Below are 24,943 nucleotides of genomic sequence, written 5' to 3'. Positions count from 1 at the left end.
GGGAACTCCGGATCAGTAGCCGAGCGCCCTCACCACTGAGCCACCGCGGCGGGTACATCCGGCTGGCTTTCGCGTTTGCTGAGAGGTCTGTCATTTACTTACTCGAATGAAAGTTCTTGTCGCTGCTGATACTGTTTTCATTGGTCGGTCGTTGGTGACGCGCTTTGGGACTGCTTCTCGAGGCCGGTGTTACTTTACAGCCAAAAGAGCTACGTGCGGGCTGTAATCCGCTGCACTACCGGCCATTAGCTCTATCCAACGAGACAGGGGCCAAGAAGCTACTTGTCTGTTTCATTTCTCGCGAGGGAACCACCGAAAATTTTCTTCTCAAGATAAACTCGACAAAGCCTCGCTAATCTCTATTCACGCTAATGCTAAATATTTACTCCATGTAAATTTATTACGGAAGGGAAAACTCACTGCATAAACAATTAACCTGCAAACAGTGCGGAAGTACGCGGCGAAGCTGCATATATTAAAGGCCAAAACCACTTTTTGCGCCAAACACTAGCCAAGCAAAGTACTAAGTCAGCACTTCCCAGCATTCCAAAGGTGGATGAAGCGCTTTCAAGAACCTCTCACAAATAATGGCGTCTTTTTTTCTCTCGCTAGGTGATTTTCATAACCTGTAATTCCTAAGACCAAAACCTGTGCGGGGACCGCTGACGGTGGCGCAGAGAGGGGCACGTGCCATCGAGGAGACGTACTATGTCAAGTCACCACTCGCTGTGTGTGTGGGCCGGTGCACAGTTCGTATACCGGTTCGCATCCTCGGACAGCTGCTCACTGGTGGATTGGAAACACAGGTGGCAGAAACGCTTTCAACAGCTTTACGAAGCTAGAACCGCCTGTTCCCGGCCAGAACAATTTGCACTGTAATGTCTATGTCATGATTAATATGATCGCCGCGGTGGCATAATGCCTATAGGGCCGGGTACTGAATTGAATGTCGCGAGATCGAATCCCGGTTTGCAGCAGGCGCATATAAATGCAGGCGAGAGGTTAACAACACGTCTTTGTGCTGTGTAATGTCAGGGTACGGAAGGGTGGTAAAGTAAATGCGAGCCTTTCCATGCCGACGCGTTCGGATGGGCCATTGCATCAATGGGACGTTAAACCCTACATACCATACCATAATGGCTGTGACCAGCTGATTGAAAATTAAAAAAAAACGGTTGGTCACTAAAGAGCAGGTCCATAAAATGAAAAGTGCGTTGTGTCGACCTCTTTTCTGTTGTCGTGATGAAAAAGTTTCTAATCGCCACAGCGCCAGTGAACGCCACGCTTGCGACCTGCAGAAAATGCGTTCGCTAAGGCTAAATTATCTTTTTCTACGCCAGCAATCTCTCCAAAGAAAAGATAATCGCATCAATTTTGTTATGCCAAAATATTTCCTGCCCTTATCCTGAAATACGCATCGTTATCATAAAGGCCGTATCGTGTCCTTTGCAGGACGAAAACAACACCGAGAATTCTCGCTGTCCTCCATGATCGTCAGGTTCTCGTTCCTTTTGTAATTTCCTGTTCTGGCGCTTTCATACTAAGTCGTCTCCCACCTGTGAGAATCCTTTCCTTCGGCTCTTCATCTCTAAGCACGTCTTAATAAACACATTTAACTAGCGTAGACTCCGAGACAATGCGATCTCCAACTGACCTATAACAGGTCCCTCTTGCGCCAGTCGCGGCCGCTGCACACAACAAACTTTCTGTCGTGACCTCCTCCACTCCCCTCCGTTTATCTGTATCTCCAACTGCTTACCTACTTTTCTTGTCTACTCCGTCCGGCGGTTAATCTATTTCGGCCATTAGGTGACCTTACCAAGTCATTTATTTCAAATCAAATATAGTTTATTTCCATCACTGAGATGAAGGGTGCTGCAAGTAAAAGCTTCCCGAACGAACGGCAGCTTGACCAAAGCCCACAGCCCCCTATAACAAGGCGACAGCAAGCGAAGGAAACACACACAAAAGTACATTATTGACAGCTTCTGAAGCACACACACAAATTTACGATATTTACAACACCCGCAATGAAAATATAACCACAAGCAACACCTCGAATTGGGCTAATTGGTTCACAGAAAGAAAATAGGAAAAAGGAAACAGAATGCGCATCAGATGACAGGACCAGCGCTTGTGCTATCTCCTTATGCGCCTTCTGTGTCCTTGCTCCCTGTTGCGCCGTATTGAAGATGGGTTTCCATGTCTGTTTCTTTATTTTTCCTCATATAACCGAGGGTACACAGCCCTTGTGAATTTGAATAAAAGATAAAGATTCTGTGCCCTTTTTCCCTGTTGCGCCGTATTCAAGAGGCGTTTCCACGTCTGTTTCCCTATTTTCCCTCATATAACCGAGGACACGCAGCCCTAGTGAGTTTGATAAGAGATAAAAAAAAAAGAAATCAACTTTTATCGAATCTGCTAATTAGTTCACAGAAATAAAATGGGAAAAAGGAAACAGAATGCGCATAAGATGACAGGACCAGCGCTGGTACTGTCGTCTTATGCGCCTTCTGTGTCCTTGCTCCCTGTTGCGCCGTATTGAAGATGGGTTTCCATGTCTGTTTCTTTATTTTTCCTCATATAACCGAGGGTACACAGCCCTTGTGAATTTGAATAAAAGATAAAAATTCTGTGCCCTTTTTCCCTGTTGCGCCGTATTCAAGATGCGTTTCCATGTCTGTTTCCCTATTTTTCCTCATATAACCGAGGGCGCATAGCCCTTGTGAATTTGATAAAAGATTAAAAAAAAAATCAACTTTTATCGAAACTGCGTTTGGTCCTCATCTCCCTCTGCAACCCCAACAGGACGAGCCCCTGTGGTCCCTGGTGGCCTCACGACTCGGCCAGCTGGACCTCTGCTCACCGCTGGTGGAAGGCTGCTGTGACCTGTGCCACTCGCACGGAAGCCAGCTCCGACGGGAGGCACTGGCTATGGTGCAGTCCTTGGAACAGTGGTGTCCCGGGGTACCCCGCCAGCTGCCGCCGCTGCCAGCACAAGCTGTGCCTAGGCGCCACGCGTCGGCACACGCCGGCCGACGGGCTCCAACGCCATGGTGAGCGGTGATTACATTGTTTCACAAACGACGCTGATGTGCGCTATCAGTCTTCAAATCAAGGCAGGGTGTGCATAGATATATTCAAATTTCTTTTGCAGTCCTTGTCAGAAGTACGCAGGTCATATATTAGGTACGGACGGTGCATTTTCCTGTCTCCGCAGCAAGATCCGCTGGCACGGTCTTGCTCTCAACGAGGTGATGACGTTCTTCAAAAAAATCCACATCTGCTCCGGTTAAACCTGAAAAGGACGGCGTCTATTGAAGTATATAGGATAGGCATCTCGTACCCCGTCATTTATATTCGCTGCGTTTACCGCGGACGTCCTGTGTGCTTGGTGTCAGTTTTTTGCTGATAATCTGTGGGAAAGTAAGCTTAAGGCAGATACTTGCAATGATGAAACTAGAAAACTTACATGCTCTCTACTGCGTGGAAGTGTATTGTTGTCGCGGCAGAAAACGACTGCAGTCCCAAAACAAAGGTACAAACGATAAATTGAAATGAAAAAAAAGCAGATTAGCTTCCACCTATTCCTATTAAAATGTCAAGGGGGCATGACTGTGCCCTGTCAAATGGTGTTGGCTAGAAAAGAAGCTGAAAACACAAAATTTGTTGAAAGCAAACAACTCGGCGTCAGCGACAACAAGCATGTCCAACATTCCTGGACAAAAATTTTGAAAAAGACATGTAAGGTACTGGCATAAATACATTGAAAGTAATGGCCCATTCTGTAGCATCCTGCAGCGTCTGGCGTTGCAAAGGTATATCTCCGCGTGTCGGTGAAGATCGCAAAGCTCGCGAAAAGCATAAAAAGCTTCGCTGCAGCATAGATATTCAAATTCATTGCAGGTATTAGTCATGTGCAGTCATGAAGTTTTTTGAAGAGCACGAACATATTTGAATGAAAAAGTGGAAATGGATAATTGCTAACTGAGAGCGGTGCAGATTTACACGTTGAAAAGCACCCATATTCCACAGAATGGACCGAAATAGATTTAACGCATTTGCTGTACAGCAGTTTGCGCTATACATTGCAGGTGGCCGCACTAGTACAGCTACTATATATATATATATATATATATATATATATATATATATATATATATATATATATATATATATATATATCCAGCATTTTAGGCTACCGTTCGCAGCACATGGGATGCAGAACAAACTGCTCCTTCGTAGCACTGTACGCATGTCAATGTTTATTTTTTTATCCACTGTAGCTGTTTACATGTTATGTAAACTTTATTTTTGAAACAACGCACAGTGGAAAAAAATATTTTGTGGTCCTTACGTACCCATAGCCCATTATCATTCATGACCCAGCTATAGATATCCTTTTTTGACCGTTATCGTGCCTTTAATTGGTCGACAAGTTGTTCCGTAGAAAATGATGAGAATTGCATAAATCGGATTTGACTCCGCGCCTGGCGTATCAGCGGTAGACAGTTGGCAATTGTCAGGGTAGTATATTTTGCTATTTGTGCCACCATATTGTTATGACGTTCGTCGACAAAAAAATTTCGTGGCGAGCAGTCGTGAACATACTTTTCCAACTAAATGAATGAAGTAGTGCACATCATTGAAGAAAACCATAGCCGATAAAGAGAGCGACACATACAGCGCATTCCCATGTTGTTTTCTTTTGTCATGCTATAGAAACATGGCTGTTTATTTGGCTGCTGAAAGCAGAAAACTCACTCCGACGAAATAAGCGACTTTCAATGCTGCTTATACGTAGAGCTCCTGCTGCTACACAATTCTTGAAAAGGTTTATGTTTATGTTTATGGGGGTTTAACGTCCCAAAGCGACTCAGGCTATGAGAGACGCCGTAGTGAAGGGCTCCGGAAATTTCGACCACCTGGGGTTCTTTTACGTGCACTGACAACGCACAGCACACGGGCCTCTAGAATTTCGCCTCCATCGAAATTCGACCGCCGCGGCCGGGATCGAACCCGCGTCTTTCGGGCCTGCTGCCGAGCGCCATAGCCACTCAGCCACCGCGGCGGCCCTCTTGAAAAGGTGATTGAGTGGGAGCACATTCAATACGCCTTTGACTTCCAATGCCGCTTAGGCTGCAGAAAAGAAGCGTTTTTAAGAACGCTGAAAAAGACCGATGTTCAATATAATGTACAGTTGCATACAAAAGTAAACACAGCATGCAAATGTCTTCGTATGTTTTTCATGCATAGCCTACTTAAAATTTCAAGCAGTATTATAAGCTTGCTGGTAGTGGACGTTCGGGTGCTTTCTAGAGGAAACAATAATCTTTCTTCATTTCAAATAGGGAAGGCGTGATTGCAATTAGAACAAAATAGTGTGCTCCGTTTACTTATTTCCGCAACTCTATGTGGGTTCCGGAGAAGATATAGCAGATAAAATGGCGCAGAGCAGTTAAACCATGCAATGATCACCGTGCTAAATTTCAAACTGAGTTTTTTACAGAATCAGAAGTACTCGGGCAAAAATAAGCTGATCGTCACGTGCTCGAGCCAATTCAGTTGCATAGTGTGTAAGGGGCTGGAGGGCTCCTAGTAAGTCTGCGAGCTGTCTTTCCCGCAGCCAAAATACCCCGTATTAATAAACGAGCTGTCAGACAGACAGTAATGTGCTCACAATGAACGGAGCCTCACAACGAGATTTATACCCCACCAGCACCATCGAACGTTGAATTGAGAAAAAAAGAAAACAGTGCGAAGCAGCCTAGCCGGTTCATAGGCCAAATCGGGCCCATGCGGCAGTGAGATGGTGACGAGTTAACCAGTTAATATAACACTTTTACCAGCACTAACTCATCCTCCGGCCATTCGGGCAGTGCTTTTGTAGCTTCCGCAAGTTCGTTATATCCTCTACGAGAAGCAGAACAGCACTTTTCATAGGTGCGCCAGGGCACCGGCAACCAAGCCGTCGAAATCATAAGGCCAGAATAGGGGGCAATGGCAATCTGATCGTTCGGTCAAAGATGGTGGCCTCAAATCCTCACGGGCTTTCTCCTGACTTAATCGCACATGTACCAGCTCACGTAAGACACCACAATAGCCTTTCTACGTATGTAAATGCAACATTTCCGGCAGAGTATCTCATGTTGCTATTCGCGCAACCGTGTCAGAACATATTTAAATGCGGTGGCTCAGTGGTTAGAGCGCTCGGCTACTGATCCGGAGTACCCGGGTTCGAACCCGACCGCGGAGATCGTGTTTCGATGGAGGCGAAACGCTAAGGCACCCGTGTGCTGTGCGTTATGTCAGTGCACGTTAAAGATCCCCAGGTGGTCGAAATTATTCCGGAGCCCTCCACTACGGCACCCCTTTCTTGCTTTCTTCTTTCAGTCCCTCCTTTGTCCCTTCCCTAACGGCTCGGTTCAGGTGTCCGCCGAGATGAGACAGACACTGCGCCATTTCCTTTCACCAAAAAGCAATTATTATTATTATTTTAAGACTAAGTATTTAAGGTATGCAGTTCTTGAACGCAAGTGTAACCCGCGTACGTTGTAACCATAACCGTAGCCAACTATAATCTTGTATTAAGCATATAACTTATAGTGTCGATGTACTAACCATGATTTATCCCACAATCCCCGCGTCGCATCCTACCCCGCATGCTAAATCCCTTGCCGAGGGTGCCTCGATGGGTCAGCGTGAGCGGGCATCCAGGCACCCTACCCTTCCTGATTCCGGCTCCCTCCGCCGGGGAGGAGCCGAGTTGGCCCCGCTCGGGGTTCTGTGGACCGCTAGCAGATGCCGCGAGCTGTTCCGTCCTTGCCGGGCCCTCCGCGGGGCGGCGCTCGCTTCGCGTTTGAGTTATAGTTTTACTGCGACTCATGCACGTGCTGTTGGCGCAAAATTTGCAGAGTAAGTTGTACCTCAACCATGTTCCTAATTCTTTCCTTGCGCACTGCACATCGGTATTAACTTCTGATTTTCTGCTCTGTGCCGATTAGTTCCCAATACGGTCATGTTTAGGAAAATCTGGGTAGAAAAAGCGCGTAGGCACTTTTCACTGAGCTGTCGAAGTGGAAGCCTTGCGGCTACACACTGCAACCCCGGCCAATCGAAAAAAAAATTGTTGAATCCAATTGAGAAACTTCATTTGGTACCATTTGAATTTTGCATTTTTTGCCCTTAAATAGACACCATAGGACCCAGTAGCTCCCTGGAATGTGAGCTGTATCAAAGAGATATTATAAAATGCATCTCCCATGTGAAAAATACATTATGTTGCAAATATTTGTGCAACCTTACATCTTTCGTAACATTGTGAAGCAAAAAAAAAAGGTGTATTGGCGGCTGGACCGGAGCGCTGGCAGGTGCCGACATTTAGCAAGTAATATGAAGTCAAACAAGCTAAGCATATATCGGTCACAAACAGCAACACTATATAGTCACAAAAAAGCAACGTACTCATAACATCCACAGAAAACACTTCGAATTCGTGTTTATATACGCCGGCTATGGGACCCACATACTAGAGGCAGTGGTGCTTGCACATCGAATGCAGTTATGTATTTCGATTGCGGCAGGTGGCGCAAGTTGTCGATATAATTTAGTAAGTTAAGCCACTGACATCTTTTATTACAAAAAGAATACTTGTTCTACGCCGTGCTTTTAGAGTGCAGATCTGCTGCATAGTAACTGCCTTTTAAAGATGTGGTTTTTGCTTAAGTTTCTCTGGAGCAATGTGGAATTCATTTAGAACCACAATTCCAACTGTAACCAATTGTTGTATACCATTTGAAGTAATTTATGAACATTCGGGTGCCCATTAGATATTTCCTACTTGTCGTATGCGGAGTTGCGAAAGCACAGCCAGCTCAATAAATACGTAACAGGAATTGTATGAATATCTCCAGCTACTAAAACTGGTGCTAACGTCGCACATATTGTGATGTTTGCGGAAATTCGTGTCTGAGAACGAACAGACGAGAATAATAGGCCACCACAGAAGCCTCAGAAGCATCTAACTAACAATACTGCTCAAAACTCTGGTAAACGGTTATCTTGCTATTTTATAGCTAATAGTATGCGATCTATAGCTAGATCGCATGTTAAGCAGCACGCACGCACTGAATATAACTTGAATACACAAGCCACATATGAGACTCGATATTCATCAACGAGTCAACATATATCAGTTCACAAATGCGAGCTTGCTCTGGGGAGTTCAGCCGATAAGAGAAATTGAAGGATCGACGTTCCTTTTTTTCAGCGCAGACATTTGAAGGCCTGTTGCTAGAATTGAAACTACAGCGTGAAAGGACAACAGAAATTAATTCAGAGTTTCTATTTTCTTCTCTTTGTGGAGTTTTATATTGCATTTCATTTTTTGGCTTTTATATAAATAGTATCTCTAATCACACCATCAGCGTAGCTATAGTTTTTACGCCACACGCATGCGTTATGCAGCTGACAAAGAAGCTAATGACTACGGCATGTGGTTATTGAGCAGGAAGCCGGGTGCTCTGGCTATGGTGGCTGCATTTCGCTGAGAATGAAGCACAAAAAAACGTGTTTTTTTGCGGAAGTTTCTCTGCACGCTAGCGAATCCCAGAAGTGTGAATTGATGCCGAACCCCACTGCACACTAAGTGTCTCTTAATCTAGAGCACGGCCTTCTCCTTTCACCAATGGACAATCCTTATTTTCTTAATTTTTTCTTTCTGTCCAAAACGTAGACATGACGTTTACAGAGACGTCGCCGTCGTGACGTTTTTTCTTTCTTAAAAAAAAAAAAACAAGCATCCGGATCTGGCTTCAGTGCCACGGCCGTGCCTTTGCCGACTTCTCACGTAACGTTCGTCGAGTCGTGAGCGCTGGAAAAAAAAAAGGGAATCACGCCAGGAAGGCAGTCGTCAACTATCGGCACGCGCCCCAAGACGGACCACTGACGCGGCACAGGCAAAAGCGCGCGCTAGAAACGAAGCGAAGGGAACCCGAGACCGGGACGGCGGCAAGACGTCCCATCTTGTCCTGTCCGGTGGTTCACGCGCCGCCGGTCACGCTATTGGAGCCTCGTGTGGGCGCTCCTCGGCACAGCGGAGCATCAGAAGCAGCATTGCCGGAGAGGCAAGAACAACAGTGAGAGGATAAGGCCCAGGAGAGGGGGCGCAGAACTTCCTCCTTCCCCCTCTACCAATACAAACAAGCAGGCGAACGAGACAAGGCGAAGGGGACAAAACAGTGCCGAGACTTACTGTCCGCTTGTACTTTTTTGCCATGGGCAGTGCAACGGCGGTCACGTGCCAGGAAAGGGGGGAGGGGGGACATAGCGACGACAATCCGCGCGGGGTGAAGAAAGCGCAGCACGGCCTCCAGTGAGCGCGTGCCGAAGAAGGGGGGAACCGCAACGGCTCTCCGGAAAGACAACGGAAAAGAACGGACGAAGAAAACAACGAGCAAAGGATCTCTGGCAGGAAAGCCGGAGCTTTCGGGGGAAGGCAGTCATCCGTGGCAGCCATGAATATGAAACGCTGCCCGGCAGCGGTCTTGCTCTTGGAAAGGAATATGGGCGTCAAAGCCCGAGTGCGGAGCGGGTCGGCCGCGCGCAGCGAGACAAAGAAGACGAGCGACGGATACCGCAGCGGAGGCTGTGCGAGGAGGGAGATGAAAGAAAAAAAGAAATAAGTTGAGAGAGCCGCACGCAACCAGCTGCGCCGTCGGCAGCGACACGTGTGGACCCGCCGGAGGGGGGCTGAAGGAAGTCACGCGTACCGGAGTGCCACGGCGTGCGTCCAGCGACGCCGACGTGGCGCCCCGCTGTCTTCTGGACCCTCTCCGCGGCCGTGTCCGTGACACGCTAACGGACCCGGGCAACGCTGCGTCGTCGTCGGCGTACGCGGGTCGTGTCTGGGCGTCAAAACGCTGCCTTTCTTACCCGCTCTTCCTCTCTCCTTCTTACGGTTCCCTCAGTCTTTCTCCGTAACGGTTCTTCTCGCTCGCGTCTCGGAATGAAAGGTTGCTCACTGGCTGTGTTGTTTTGCATAGAGAGAAGAAGGAAGGCGAGTCTCTTCAGACATCCGTGCCGCAAAACCACGGTTTATTTCTTTCTTTCTTTCTTTCTTTCTTTCTTTCTTTCTTTCTTTCTTTCTTTCTTTCTTTCCTTCTTTCTTTCTTTCTTTCTTTCTTTCTTCCTTTCTTTCTTTCTTCTCCTTTCTTTCTTTCTTTCTTTCTTTCTTTCCTTCTTTCTTTCTTTTTGTCTTTCTTTCTTCAAACAAGATCGATTCGCTGCACTTTAACCTGATTTTACCCAAGGCGGCGCTTTGACGGATGGAAGAGAGCAATTACTTTCTTATTTCATATCACCTATAGGTGACTCACCAAGTGGTTGGGCGAGTTGGTGACGATCTTCCATGGTTACAGCGCGAAATACGTGACTAGAGAGGACGACAGAACACAGCGCTGTGTTCTGTCGTCCTCTCTTCTCCTGTCTTTCGCATTGTAACTGAGGAATGTAGGTGACTGAGTCTTTCTGACGATTTTCCATCTCCGTTAATGCAGGTTTAGCTTTCCGTTCTCAAAACCGATTGTAATTTTTTAAAGTTACGATTGAAGGAGCGCCAGTGAGAAATGGTAGGGAACACCTTTTTCTTTCTTTTTTACTTGATTTCTGAGAAATAAACACCAGAACGGGCAGACCGCAAGTTAGGAGAAACGGACTAATGGAAGCGTTCTCTGCTCAGGGGCGCAGCACAAGCAATCCGGACACAACATGGCGCGAATGACGGCTCGGGACGGATACGTTGGGGCACAAATGCAGGTCAGGCGCCCATGTAGTCGTCTAAGCGAGTGGCCGCTTCCTTTCTCGAGCCGATGCTGTTCCTTTATACCAAGAAGTTCGTGTTTGATGCGTGTGAAAGTTAGAGGTGCAAATGGACTGTACTGCGGGATATGTGAGGTGGCGACCAAAGGGCTGAGGATCTCCCAGGGTAACAGAGTGGATTGAGAGGGGGGGGGGGGGGGAGATTTAAAGCGTTGACTTGGATAGGGTGACTATGACTTGCGTAGGACAAAGGGAGTTGCTGATTACAATGAAGTGGACGTAATCCGGCTGCTGACGATGACAATTTTAACGTGGCAGGGTTAAACGTCCCGTTCGGCAGAAAAGTCGGCGTCGACGTCGTTGCAGACGGAAAATCCTGATTGGTCGAGAGGGTAGGGACGTAGAAAAACAGTTTCGCTGAGGATAAAAAAAAAAGGTGGTGAAATGGATTCGATCCGCTGTCGTTTGGGTCGGGACTCGAGCACGCTAGCTCTACACCCCTGAGGAATTTGTTTTTTAGACGTGGTATTTAATAGAGGGATACGATGTTCCATGTACACTAGCTCCTGACAGCGCATTCTAGCCGAAATACATTACAGGAACACTTCGTTAATTTGGATAACTAATTAACGTCACCAATTAGTGCGGACAATGACGTGTAATGAATAAAGAAGAATATGATGGCAGCAAGCCTGTCATGTCTGCAAAAGAGTGCGTCAGAAAACCTCCATGTGACTAATACTAATAATATAGTGGAACTAATAAAAAGATCTGAAAAAAAAGGTGTCCCGGCCCGTGACGCTAAGTTTAATGGGTTTAATCTAACAGGAAGTAGAAAAGTAACAAATAAAACAAATTTTGCCGAGGGAAAACAAAAAAAAATTAAAAAATTATTTGTACTTTTAGAGCCGAAGCCATTGTAACGGCTGTTAAAGAGAGTTATTGCATGATGAAGGTAAATCATAACTTTTTTTGTGGGATGGCTTAGCTGATGAAAATTAGGAGATATATAATAAGCATGATGACAAGGCCGGCCTTCAGTATGTTTGCTTCTTGTAGGCAGGTGTATAGTATCGCGTCATACTGTTAAGGTGTGCTTAAATGCTTCCCAAGCTTTTCTTCTTCGTGGCGTCTGCGCATGCGGCTATCCACCTTATACAGCCTGGCAGTGCTGACTCGAACAGTAGAGCGGAATTCTCATCCCTTAGGAAACCGCCTTGCTTTATTTTGTTGCCACTCAGAACGACTGGCTTATTTCGGGCACTGAACTGTCACCGGCCTGCTCGCCAGGGTTTCACCCGCTCCGCGATTTCATCATCGCCAGTGAAACTTATGGCGTGGAGAAAGGCGATTGCCCCTTCGCTGCTGTCCATCGAGTTGTGCGTTCTGTCCCCTCGCGGCAATCTGGTCCGGCTCGCTCGCTGAACCATTCCAGGTCACGTACGGGGGCTAATGCATGCGTCTTGACCTGCGGTTGACACTGTGCGAAGCGTGCAGTTGTTGACCCAAGGTGGGGGAGGGGAGGGGGGGCGCTAGCGTGTGGCGACAATGGCTGAAAGCGCCTTGTTGGCCAAGAGCTCTTGACCGCGCCTCATTCTGTCTGCGCACTCTTGTTTTGAGCTTTATTTTTACTTTGACTCCACGTATGCGCTGTTCTTTGCAAGCACTATACGGCAAGGGACTTCGTTACGGAGAGGACAATGCTGCGACAAGCGGCGCGGAATTCCTTTTCAGAAATGCAGCGCGCGAAGGCGTGGAAAGAGGCGGTCGCGCTTGCGGGGCAGTTTCTGGGGGTGCTGTGTCAGCGAGCCGTGCTACGTCGACTTGTCTCGGATTGGAAGTAGGCTGGAAGTAGGGACTAAGTTGGTCACGAAACGTTGGCCTGGTTTCCCTCATGCTTGGGAAAGCCGCGACTCATTGCTTGTCCCCCTTGTAAAAATCCTCTATAGATTGTCTATAGACTTCTTGTAGACCCTATCGCCAACCTGTTGATATTCCCTTTTAGCTATTCATAGCTTATAGAATGTCTATGGACAAAATTCTACTAAAAGTGTATGGTCATAAATCTATAGATTGCCTATAGACTCTGTATAGAATTTGTATTGCCTATAGAGTAGACTATAGGATTTCTCTATAGAATGTCTATAGAGTTCATAAATAAAAGTCTATAGACTGCGCAGTCTATAGACTGCGTAAGAAAATGTTCGTAAGAGTCTTGTTTAAGGTGCAGAAAGGAGAAGCGAATTTGCGTGTGCGTTCGATATGAAGTTGCGCAACAATCTGAACGAGTGCGATGGTGTTATTTAGACAAGTAGAAAATTGACACCTCGGGTGGCTGACATCCGTCGGTCCCGCCCCCTTGGCATTGTGTAAAAAGCGCAACCCTTCTCGTTTGAACTGAAACTGCAAATGAAATTTGGCACTCTAAATGGTTGATGTGCCCGACGTCGAAAGCTATGGGACAGTCCGTGTGACCGAGAAAACAGCAACGCAAGAGGTTGAGGATCGTAAGTTTCAGAGTTGGGTTTACAAAAACGGTTCCTGAAAAAAAAAAAACAACCAATGAAATGGAAACAGCGTAATTTGAAACTGGAACGAAGGTACACACAACTACGAGCGCTGCTTCAAATCGAGTTTAAAATCGCGTTGTTTTTACTCAACTCGCCCAAGCTTCTGTTTTAATGAAATAAACTTTCGATGGCAAGTTTATTGATTACGCAACGCGTGCATGCCAGATGATGTCAAGACAGACACCGAACGAAGATTCGTCTGGAGGATATATGTGCTGCCACGCCGGACGCTATGTGCCTACATACAGACACGCGGCGTATACGTCGGCCTTCCGAAGCGCGGCTCCGTCGCCGCTGTCGTGCTTGTCACCTCCGCGGGACGAGAGCACTCGCTTTGCGAGGTCACGCTCCAGACGGGCCGACTCTCGGTGCAAGGTGCGGCTGTGCGTCCCCTCGACCCGGAATCGGGGAAACGTCCACTGCACAGGCGCTGCCGGCTCCTAGCGCGTATAGACTGCTAACGGCATCTCGTTGTCTTCGTCTCTGCCCCTTGAGGGCTGCTGCCAACTTTCTTGTGAACGCTTATTAATGCGAAAGCATTCCCAGGCTATGTCGGCACCAGAAGTGTCCGCGAAAAGTGTCCGCAAAAACTGTTCGCAAAATGTGCCTCCAAACCGTGGAAGCAAGATTGGTGTGGTGAAGTATATAAAATCAGTGATTAAACAAAATCAGTGATTAAACAAAATCGAGTGCCCCGCCGCGGTGGCTCAGTGGTTAGGGCGCTCGACTACTGATCCGGAGTTCCTGGGTTCGAACCCGACCGCGGCTGCTGCGTTATTATGGAGGAAAAACGCTAAGGCGCCCGTGTGCTGTGCGATGTCAGTGCACGTTAAAGAACCCCAGGTGGTCAAATTATTCCGGAGTTCTTCACTACGGCACCTCTTTCTTCCTTTCTTCTTTCACTCCCTCCTTTATCCCTTCCCTTACGGCGCGGTTCAGGTGTCCAATGATATATGAGACAGATACTGCGCCATTTCCTTTCCCCCCAAAAAACCAGTTATAACAAAATCGAGTCAGTATTTAGTCATCATCATCTTCATAATTTATTATCCTTTAAGGGCCCTGGGTTGGGCATTACATAAGGGGTGGGGGCAACAAGTACAGGAATCACGTGGTCATATAATTATAAAGCCAAATAAAAAGCATAGAGGCAAGTAACGTTATACATTCTTATGAAACCATGGTTATTGAAAGGGAGAAACGAAAAAAGTAAAAAAAAGACGAAAAGAACACCCATGCGATTGATATCTACATATCTTTACAAATAAGTACAAATCAACACAATTGGCAATTAACATTAGTAATTAATTATTGACCTTATTAATGGTAATAATACAATTACTTAATGATACTAATCAACCATGCTGATTGAAGAGGGTAATTAACTAGCGTAAATAGTGATGGTAACCAATGAGGACAATTATTGGAGCTATTTAGTGAGACCATGTGACGTCAGTAGGGGTGCGAAATCATCTCATACGTGTGATAACGTCACGCCTATAACGAATTAGAGTAACGCAAAAAAACGAAGCCTCGAATGTCGGTGTCAGGTTGCTTTTGGCACATTCCGTATGCGACGCCGAGGCTGCAGTCAGGTTTTACTACGTCCATTTGACCGGTGCTTCGGGCCGCGCATGGGTTAGCGAACAAGCCTTGCTTATTGGCCAAGTGCTCAGAGTAATACCCCAGAGTAAAGTAGATTTGTTATTATAGAGATTACTCATTGGCATCCGCCCAAGCGCAGTCATACGGCTACAAAGAAAAACTGTACAGTTTCCACAAAAATTTTGTAGTTAAATAAAGTTCGTCCGGGTCCGGGGTTCGAACCCGGGCCACCGCTTCAGCGGAGCAGTCCCTCTACAAACTGAGATGACCGGTACGTCTGTTATATGGTAGGGTGAGGGCGAATTGATTAATAAGCCTTGCTTGTTCCAAAGCGCCGAATCCAATGGACTATGGGGCGTTTTCGTTGTGTCCGCTTACGGCGAGTTGGGGCACATGGTCGTGAGTTCGACTCACCTGCCAACGTACGCGCTGACCGTGCGTGGTTTGTACTTCCACTTGTTTCTAGCTCTCCCCTAACCTCATCACCTTCGCCTCTTTCTCGCTTCACTGTTGAGTGTCCCCACGCAATCAGACAGTCAGCGGGGCTTTCTTATCAGATTCAATCACACACGTATGCCACATCCGGGGAGAAATGGAGGGACGGGGAAAAACGCGTAAATGCACCTAGAAGACGCCCGAGTGACTCCAAAAGCTCGACGGACAAAGTATACACTCGCCCCGGTGGCTTAGAGGTTAGGGCTCTCGGCTACTGATCCGGAGTACCCGGGTTCGAACCTGGCCGCAGCGGCCGCGTTTCGATGAAGGCGAAACGCAAAGGCGCCCGTGTGCTGTGCGATGTCGGTGCACGTTAAAGATCCCCAGGTGGTCTAAACTATTCCGGAGCCCTCCACTACGGCCCCTCATTCTTCCTTTCTTCTCTGAGCCCATCCTTTATCCCTTCCCTTACGGCGCGGTTTAGGTGTCCGCCCAGATGCCAGACAGATACTGCGCCATTTCCTTTCCCCGAAAACCAACCTTCCAATTTTTCAATTTCCCAAGTATGCACCAGTATCCTCTAATACGGTGCTTTAAAAAATAAAGTACAGCATAAATGTGCTGCACAAAGTACATCCCAAAAATAAAAACAACGGCTTACGCATTTCAAGGGGAAGAAAAAAGATTGGGGCAGTCTTAACCGCATTCTTGAAGAGGAAAATTCGGCAGCATTTTGAAGTTAGCCCCCCCAAAAAATTTTGAAAATGGGCCCACCCCAGAAAATGAATTAAGGTGGATTAGTGGGTGGATTAAGGTGAAATAATGGGTCGGGTTATAATAATCTCATATGATATTCCAGTGGAGTGTACTCGACCATTCTTACCCTCAGAATTTCAAATTTGGCGGTGCTGATGACGTCAGAACCCTCTAGACCAATCAGAAAATTTCGTTACGGAGAAACCGGGTGGTTTTTACAAGACTACCTAAATGCTAGCACATTAAAAAGAACAAAAAGAAACAGAAAAGAAGTGCAACTCAATTCACAACACTGTAACGAACTCAAGCCTTGGCAGTCGATTAGGTTGTGCCAGTGTGTACAAAATACGCTTGAAGTGCATGGTCGGATATATATTCCGCATCAAAAGCGATAAGCGCCACAGTGCATGCAAAATGCGCTTCAACTACACGATCGGCCGTACATTCTGCGTCAAGAGTGATAAGCGCCAGACTCTTCAGGAAAAGAGGAACACGGAACGATATGGCCCGGCGTCCGCACTCCGTTCGATAAGGCAGCACGCAGGCGTCATTCTCACGTGTGTTGTACACATAAGAGACGCTGCACTTAGACTCTTCATTCTTTCCAAACAACGCCCGAATTCAAATGCAAATCAGCTCAAATGAAAGACCCAGGAATAGAGACAAGAGTTCTTACTTTCGAATTCGCATTTCTTTTACGCTGTTAACTTACCTGTGATTAACACGAAACAACTTGTCTAGGAGCGTGTTTTGTTGAACGCATGAATATTTACTTTGGCCTGCGTTAAGTCAGAAATCAAAATTACAGGACTGCACTTGCGTATGCTTATTAGCGGAAATGCAAAATCCTTTCCATTTCCTTTCTTTCTCCTTGCATTTTTCATTTCAAAATTTTTTATATTTCTAGATTTGAAATTTTATTTTGTTTTTAATTTCATTTAATTATGTTTTATTTTTCATGTTGTTAATTTTTATTTTTGCTTTAATTTTTAGTCTAGGTAAGTCTTCAGAGGCATTTACATCGGTTTTCATCGAGTCAGTCGCACAAATCTTGATTGAAACAGAGCGTTTATTTTAATTACACTTTTTGATGACATGCGTCATAAAACCCAATACAATTCAATACTTTCTGATGACGCGACATAACCATATAATGCTATCGCATTAATAAAGAGATAGAAATAGAGAAAGAGGTAGAAGTAGTGGGAATGAGATTACTGTGGTTTCCGTATCGACATAATACACCAGCGGCGTCGCATCGTTTACTTGAGGCAGAATCCCCCACAGACCTGTTGCTGCAGTCACGCAGTTTTCACAAGCGCTGACCAATGCAGGGTGTGCTTGGTACGAATCTCCCACAACGTTGCCCACAAATGCGGCCGAGGCGAGTGCCTAGGCCAGTGTCTCGCAAAAAAACCGGACTAACGAAGGCCTTTTCAGGTAAGCGCTACACGGAAGCACGGTGCACATTTAAGCGTAACAAGTTCCTTTAGGCGTAACGAGTTCTTTTAAGCGTAACGCGTTCCCTTAAGCGGAGTGGCTGCGTCGGCTGGTCTTGTTTCAGCCAGCTATAGTGCCGCAAAGCATCCAGGCGCAGCTCTGCTGATGCGGCCGGCAAAAAGGGGGAAGCATTTCCTGTCAGTCGGTGCGGCCATGCGAGCACTCGCCACGGGAATTGCTGAGTGCGCCGAGGAGAGGGCGCGCAGCCGTTGGCCAGAGTGACGGGCCAAACCGAAGCGACGGCCTATCCTGCGGTTTTCCATCGCCTTCTTTCCGTCTTCGTTCGTCCGCACCGCGGCTCGGAGAGACCGTTCCGCTGACAGCGGAGAGGTAGTGGGGGGGGGGGGGGGGAGGGGGGGCACATCTCGACGGATCTGAGGCAACCGAGGAAGGGACGCGCTAACGCCGTCGCTGTGACCTGCTCGTTGCACAAGGCGACGCCGTCCCCGCGCGTTTGAAGTGCGCGCGAGCAAAGTCTGAGACAGCTCCTGGATTCAGTGAACAAACGGGAAAATAGGGAGAGATCGATGGCATGCCGAATCCTTCTCCACCGAACTGGAAGAGTTGCCGAGGGCGTTTCTTGGTCTTCTTGGTGTTGTTTCGTCGAGAGCACCGTCAGTAGAAACGCCTTTGAGCTTCCACTTCAGTGATATTGTTTTCGTGTAGCTTAAGAAAATTCCAACTTGCTTTCACACTTCAGCACTATAGCGAATCAAGCAGAGAACTGCTGGAAATGGACTTCTCTTGCATCTTTAAATCCATCACCATCCGAAACGCTATCACAATATTCACAGTGTATCCTTGAGAGGATAAAAATTTTGTTGCCGTAAGTGAGTAGAAAAAAATTGACAGAAAATTGCAAAATTCGGTAATGCGAAATTTGAGCGCAACTCTCCACACGCCACCTGTCACCGCTGATAGGTGGCGTGTTACACAGTTAGACACCCTCCGGTATCTTTCCGTGGAAGCCACCTTACGTTTCTCCGTGCCTCCGCTCTCGCCATGGCAGGTGGCGTTTCGCTCTCCCGTCACGCCACCTTCCACACGGCAACGCCTATACCGACGCCGTCGACAGCGCCGACGACGCAGCGGAACGCAGGAACGGACGTCTAAAGTTCCGCTCGCCGTTCGAGGAAGTGTTAGGGATAGGTGTGCCATCACCCATCTACCCACCAGAATTGGATGACGATCCACTGCGTGGTACTGCGTGCTAACCGGTCCGGTATGCTTACTCTCAGATAACAGGAGGAGGATGACGGAAATGAAAATTAATAATAATAATAATTGGTTTTTGGGGAAAGGAAATGGCGCAGTATCTGTTTCAGATATCGTTGGACACCCGAACCGCGCCGCAAGGGAAGGGATAAAGGAGGGAGTGAAAGAAGAAAGGGAGAAGGAGGTGCCGTAGTGGAGGGCTCCGGAATAATTTCGACCACCTGGGGATCTTTAACGTGCACTGACATCGCACAGCACACGGGCGCCTTACCGTTTTTCGTCCATAAAAACGCAGCCGCCGCGGTCGGGTTCGAACCCGGGAACTCCGGATCAGTAGCCGAGCGCGCTAACCACAGAGTCACCGCGGCGGGAATGTTCGCTCACTGCGCTTGCGATGACGCCTACGCGGCTGTGTAAGCCGTGCAGAGTCCCTCGAATAGTTGCAGCAGAACTAACGCAGCTAATTGCCATATACAGTTCGAAATAGGCACTGCGAAGAAAAAGCAGCGCGGCGCTGATTTCTGTACGAATGGCTCCCAGTGCCCGAAAAGTTTGGCCACAAGAGGGCAAGGAATCAAAAGTCAAGGGTAAAGAATAAATGAGGGAGAGAGTGACATGCTTATTTAAATATGTTGTTGTAGTGTATTTTGTATTTTTTATAATATTTAAAACTAAGCTTGTTTGTGTTTTGGAAAACTATGCAAAGCTACTATTGTACCGTGTTTGCTTTTGTCAATCTTTCCATTGTTTCTGTTAACTATAGTTGTTAGTAACTGCGCCGGAGCGGCCTTGAAGAGGTTTTCTGGGCCGTGTCAAGCTGTGATTTACAACTTTTAGCCCAGATATCCTCCCAAACTTCTGGTAAAATAAATTGAACTGAAATGGCTGGAAGCAGCAAAACAAAGAGAGACCGAAAAGAAAGAAAAAGCGAGGGAAGAAGGGAGGAAGACATGTGAAAGATAGGTATATAATAATCATAATGGCCGTGTGATTTACAAGCAAACTCACAACGCAGATGTTTTAGCTTCGCTGCAGTTGTTGACATCGCAACAAGATGAACCCAGAGGAAGTTACCACGACTAAAAGTAGTTCTGCGTAAAAGGGACTAATTTACAATATAGCGTAAGTCTTCTAATGCTGCGAATTCCACTGACTCTTTAACAACTCAGCAGCACTGAAAGTTTGACGACACTAGTAGCCCGTTTGGTTTGGCCAGGCACGGGCACGAATGGGCGGAGGACTATATCCTGCTTGTAGTACGTGCTCGCGCTCACAAATGTAGCGTAAGAAGCAAAAGGTTATTGAAACCAAGGGGTGCAATTAGGCCTATGCATAACAAAGCCATAGCCTGCTGATTGTCCGCCACGCACGTCCCTTGTGTTTACCAGGTGTTTATACCCGGGGTTCTCACTGAGAGTTCAAGCTCGTACGCTCTAACCAGCCTGTCTCACCAGGCTTACGGGTTGAAGTGACATTTATGGAAGCGATCCTTCGGCATTTCCAATAAAAAAAACTTCACAGTATCACTGTTATCAAGGGCAGGTCGCGATTTTTCGGTATGTCTGACTGCGAGAAAAAGAATATCAGTGACAGAACTTGCGATGAAAATTACAATATAGAATAAGAAATACAAGATGTCGAAGAAAAAACAGGTCGGCTCTAATTTGTGGTCAGTCCCATTGGTTAATCCCTCATGTAGGTACTTGCCATTGGGCATCTTGAAATAACAACCACGTCATCCCCCTCCCCCTTTCTTCCCCAATCACCTCATTGTTCAAAAGAGCCACACGAGAGCCCAGAAATGAGATACAAAGGAGCTTCTTGTGTAGAATTTTCGAGAGAACAGAGCAGGAACGAAAAGACGTGTGCACTCATTGTTCTGCATATGGAAGGAGAAGGCTACGTAGTAGCCTTAGATAGTTAGTAAATAAGTTCTGCATTAAATTTCTTTCACATTGAAAGTGTGGTCTCTTCTATATAGTCTGGCGGAAATAAATAATAGCACGGTCAATACCTGTCTTAGAATGATATATATTATGGAAGAATTTCAGTCTAAGTACGTATGTGCTTTTCTGCAGGGAAACCCATCCCAACGACTTCTACGTTGCTGACGCTCTGAAATTTCCACTTTAAGTATGGCTGTACATGTAATTTAGGTGGTTGCCCTACTCTCGTTAATATTTTTTTTCGTGTAGTTCTTTGAAGATCCTCACAATGCACCGTAGCGGCCTTTTGGCGTTTCCTCCGACGCTGCGGCCACTACGCGTGAGGTAGCGCTGCCGCTCGGCGGCGGCGGTGGACTTAGGCGCGAGGGCGAGCGCGGCTCGCTCCTCCCGCTCCTCCGACGGGTGTTTCTGCCGCACGGCTCCGGAGCGAGGCGGGCCAGTTCGCGCTCGGGCGGCGGTCGGTGCGGTGCGCGTCTCCAACCACGTGTGCTGCCTGGTGTGGGGCGGTCCTCGCTGTCTCTCGCTGCGGAGATCGGTCCTCCGCGCCGGACCAGCTTTTCAGCGGTGCTTCGTTTCTGTCTTGGCCGTCGCTTGCTCCGTCGCGAAGTGATCTAGCGGCTCTTCTCATCAAAACTGTCCCTGCTGAACTCGTTGGATTCTTGAGACCTCCTGTTTCCTTTTGTCCGCGCGAAAATCGACGCCAACGCCCGGCTGGTTCTTCGACGGGCGCCTGTGACTTCTGGAAGCCAGCTTCGATATCAGTTATTTTTAAGTTAATCTCACTACTCGCCTTTCGAATCGCTCCCCCTTTCTTGGGAGTCCGAAGGGCACTTTTTTCACCTTACTTTATTATTCCCCATTGAAATCAGCGACTGTTGTTGAAAAGACGAATGGACTTTCCTCGTGTCGACTCTCATAGGAGTTTTCCGAGCAGGATGTGATGCCTTGTTTAGGCCTACTGCTCCGATGAACCCAGGCTGCCTGAAAGGAGTCTCGGTTGTTCTCCTGTCGCCTCTCGTAAACGCAGGAATCAAGGTGTTTTTCGTGCCACACAATTGGAACTGAAATGTCTCATTAACTGGTCAGTTCTTCAGATTATTCTTGCATCATGCGGTTAGCATTACCCCCTTTGAACTCTCACCTTCCCACGTATGACATGGTCTCGATCTCTCAGTCACAAACAACCTTGGATTTATAAATAATCCGAAGCACGTGATCTCGAACCAGCCTTCATCTAGGAAGCAGCGAGTGTGACACGTTGCTATTTCACTCAAGTCGTCATAGCATCTTCTTTCGGGATCAAGTTTAGGCGAGAGCTGGTTTCCTGTTTTGTCCTGCGTTTTGCTCTCAAGCGACATCATATTCTCGAGCACTTCATGCGGATGTGCGTCCGGCGTGTGGTGCGGACAGCGCCATGGACTACCGCAAGTCGAGCCCAAGGAAGGGCGGATGCGTTGCCACCGCTTCGCAGTGCACCGCACCGAGATGTGACCCAGCTCACCCGCTCCTGCCGGCCATCGGTGGTGGCATTGCTCGCCGGCGTCGAGAGCGCATCGCGCTGACATTGGTGCCCGGCTTGTGATCTCGCGAAGAACACTGTCGACAGCTTCCCTGTCTTGTCTTCTTGCTGGTGCTGCGCTGACTGCAGAGCTCGCTACGAAGCATCCCATATCCCGGACCTTGTATAGCAGCGTCGCTACCACGGTGTCTGGCATCATCTACTGTCTGCCAAGGTTTCGTCCTACATGTGAGTAGTGCATTGTAAGCGCGCAGCAATTTTTGCCACGTCTTTTGTTCGAATAATCTAGAAATATTTCATTCTAGCAAATCGATGTTTTGTGGGTGTGCGTTTTCTCACAGGAGTTAGCGTGCGTGTTCTCTGCCAAACGTCCACTGTCGACAACTGCCGTCGGTGTGTTTCGGAATCACTCTGCGAGCAGGATGAATATCCGAATATTTGCAATGAGCGTGTTAGCTTTTCTGATATCTAAAAGTTGTGACGTGGTGGCGTGGGGGGAAAACTGAAGTTTTTGGGAACCGCAGGCACTGGCGATTTCGTTACCTGCCTCACTTATCATTAAAATCTTAATCAATACCTGTCGTGGTGGCTAAGTGGCTTTGATGACCCCAAGGTCGTGGGATCGAATCCCCATCTCTGCGGCCGCATTTATGCGGAGGTGAAATCGTAAAACGTCCGTTCACTGTGGGATATAAGCGCACTTTAAAGAGCCTCAGGTGGTTTAAATGAATACAGAGCGCTCCTCTATGGGGTTCCTCATAGGCCCATGTGTCGCCTCGGCGCGTTAAACCCTACATACCAAAACCAACACAGAATACAGCTGATGTTGCTATATTCTCTATTCAGTTTTTAGTTAATGCTACTTGGTTCTGTTTTTAACCGTGCACGTTTTGTTTAATGACAAACTATGAGTTCAGGGTACAAAAAAAAACTTTCCTTACATGACGCATTAATTCAGGTACTCGCTATAATATCTTTAATAGATATTTAGCAATATAAAGCAAATCTTTTGTTGTTCTCTTCATTAGCAGTAAAACTTAAAATAATGTTATTTTGTATCTAGTGTTCACAGCTTGCGAGAAGCCTTTGCTTGAAACATGCATAATATTTCTGGCATTCGATTAAAAAAAGCGTAGAGAAGGTTTTTGTGAAGGCGCTCGGAAATATCTACGCGGCTTGCAGAGGAACCATAGTCTTGTACAGGAGTGCGATAATTCTGGCCAGAAAGTGTGTCAGGCAAGGGAAACATTCAGTCCGCATCAATTCAGCGCAACATTAAGGCGAGGTATTCAGACGGATTGATTCGGAACAAGATGATTTGGAACAAAATGGGCAACAAAAGGTTGTAAGAATTCAGGCACAACATCTTAATAAGACAATATCCTCAAATTTTGGACTGTTAGCTGAGGGAAGAATCTGCAGGACGATGTGCAGTGAAGTACATAGAAAGAAAAATGCAAAGGTATACGCCTATACGTCGGGTTTCGAATTATACAGTCCAAACTTTTTTATTTTTTTTTTGAAGGCCATGAAAAGCACTTTGGTGTCGTTTGTGCAGGTTGGTTGTGCGGCAGCGCGTTCAGTGTTTGCGTCATCGAGTGCAATTAAAAGATGATTAAAAACTAAAATGAAACAATGAACCTTTAAACTTGGTTTTGGTCATGAGACTTACGAAAGAAGGCCGTCAGTATAGAAGGCAAGCTCAGTTTCTAAATTGTTGGTACCGGCGTTCAGTTTCGAAATCTCGAACGTTAATAACATGGTTTTCAAAACACTTTACGTCACTTTTCCGCCATTGCGCATCCATCAAACTGCCTCTCGCCAATAATAATACAGGAATTATTAATTAAGTTAGTGTGTTTAATGACGTAGTCGCCCTGACTTTGTTTTCATGATAACACCGCGTGCAGCAACGAGGTTTGACAATTGTGCAACGCACGTATAAGCCAACTTATTGATTTCAGAATATTCTCCCAATTTAATATCTCTAACCAGGAACCCGGTTCAAAAGTTTTAAAAACATGGCTTTCAATTTCGCATTATAATCTTCTATCCTAAAATAATAAAAAGTAAAGTATTTAACTAATCAAGGCTTAATTGCACTCTATCACACAGATTGTCTATCACATCGATTATATCCGCCTTAGCGCACAATTCGCACGCACATACGCATACCTCACCGGCGTATCTTTCACGTTATTTGAAAGAGCAGTGTTTATCGAGTGATTTCAAAATCGTTAAATTCATATGCATGCGCGCAAACAAATTATTCACCGCTAGGATTTAAACAAATGTCATATTTGCATTGTTCGTTATTAGGTTTCAAAATAATAAGACAGGACAAATGCACAGAGAGACCTGCCCATTTGGCAGGGCCCTATGAGACTGCGTGAGCCAACTTTCGTTAACTTTTTGGCCGTTGAGGGCACTTGATTGACCTGTTAGTCTGTCATGATCATCATCATCGTCTGCTTTCGACAAATGATTACTCTCCTCTCACTGCCTCCCAGTGCATTTGTCCTGTCTTATTATTTTGAAACGTAGTAATGAACAATGCAAATATGACATTTGTTTAAATC

General features: G+C 46.7%; 1 protein-coding gene across 3 annotated transcripts in view; it reads left to right on the top strand.

Annotated features, from left to right (window-relative positions):
- Positions 1-24,943, top strand: part of LOC144133293 (uncharacterized) — a 411,732-nt gene that overhangs the window by 34,163 nt on the left and 352,626 nt on the right. For 2 of the 3 annotated variants that reach the window (XM_077666273.1, XM_077666274.1), the window contains one exon: positions 2,809-3,056. In XM_077666273.1, the coding sequence (XP_077522399.1) occupies positions 2,809-3,056 (248 nt within the window). Of the gene's footprint in view, positions 1-2,808; positions 3,057-21,283; positions 22,593-24,943 lie in introns of those variants that run through there. The other variant, XM_077666275.1, reaches the window with a different exon arrangement.

Source organism: Amblyomma americanum, chromosome 5 (genome assembly GCF_052857255.1).
Source record: "Amblyomma americanum isolate KBUSLIRL-KWMA chromosome 5, ASM5285725v1, whole genome shotgun sequence".
NCBI classification, from domain to species: Eukaryota; Metazoa; Arthropoda; class Arachnida; order Ixodida; family Ixodidae; genus Amblyomma; species Amblyomma americanum.
This window is presented reverse-complemented; position numbering and strand designations above follow the sequence as displayed.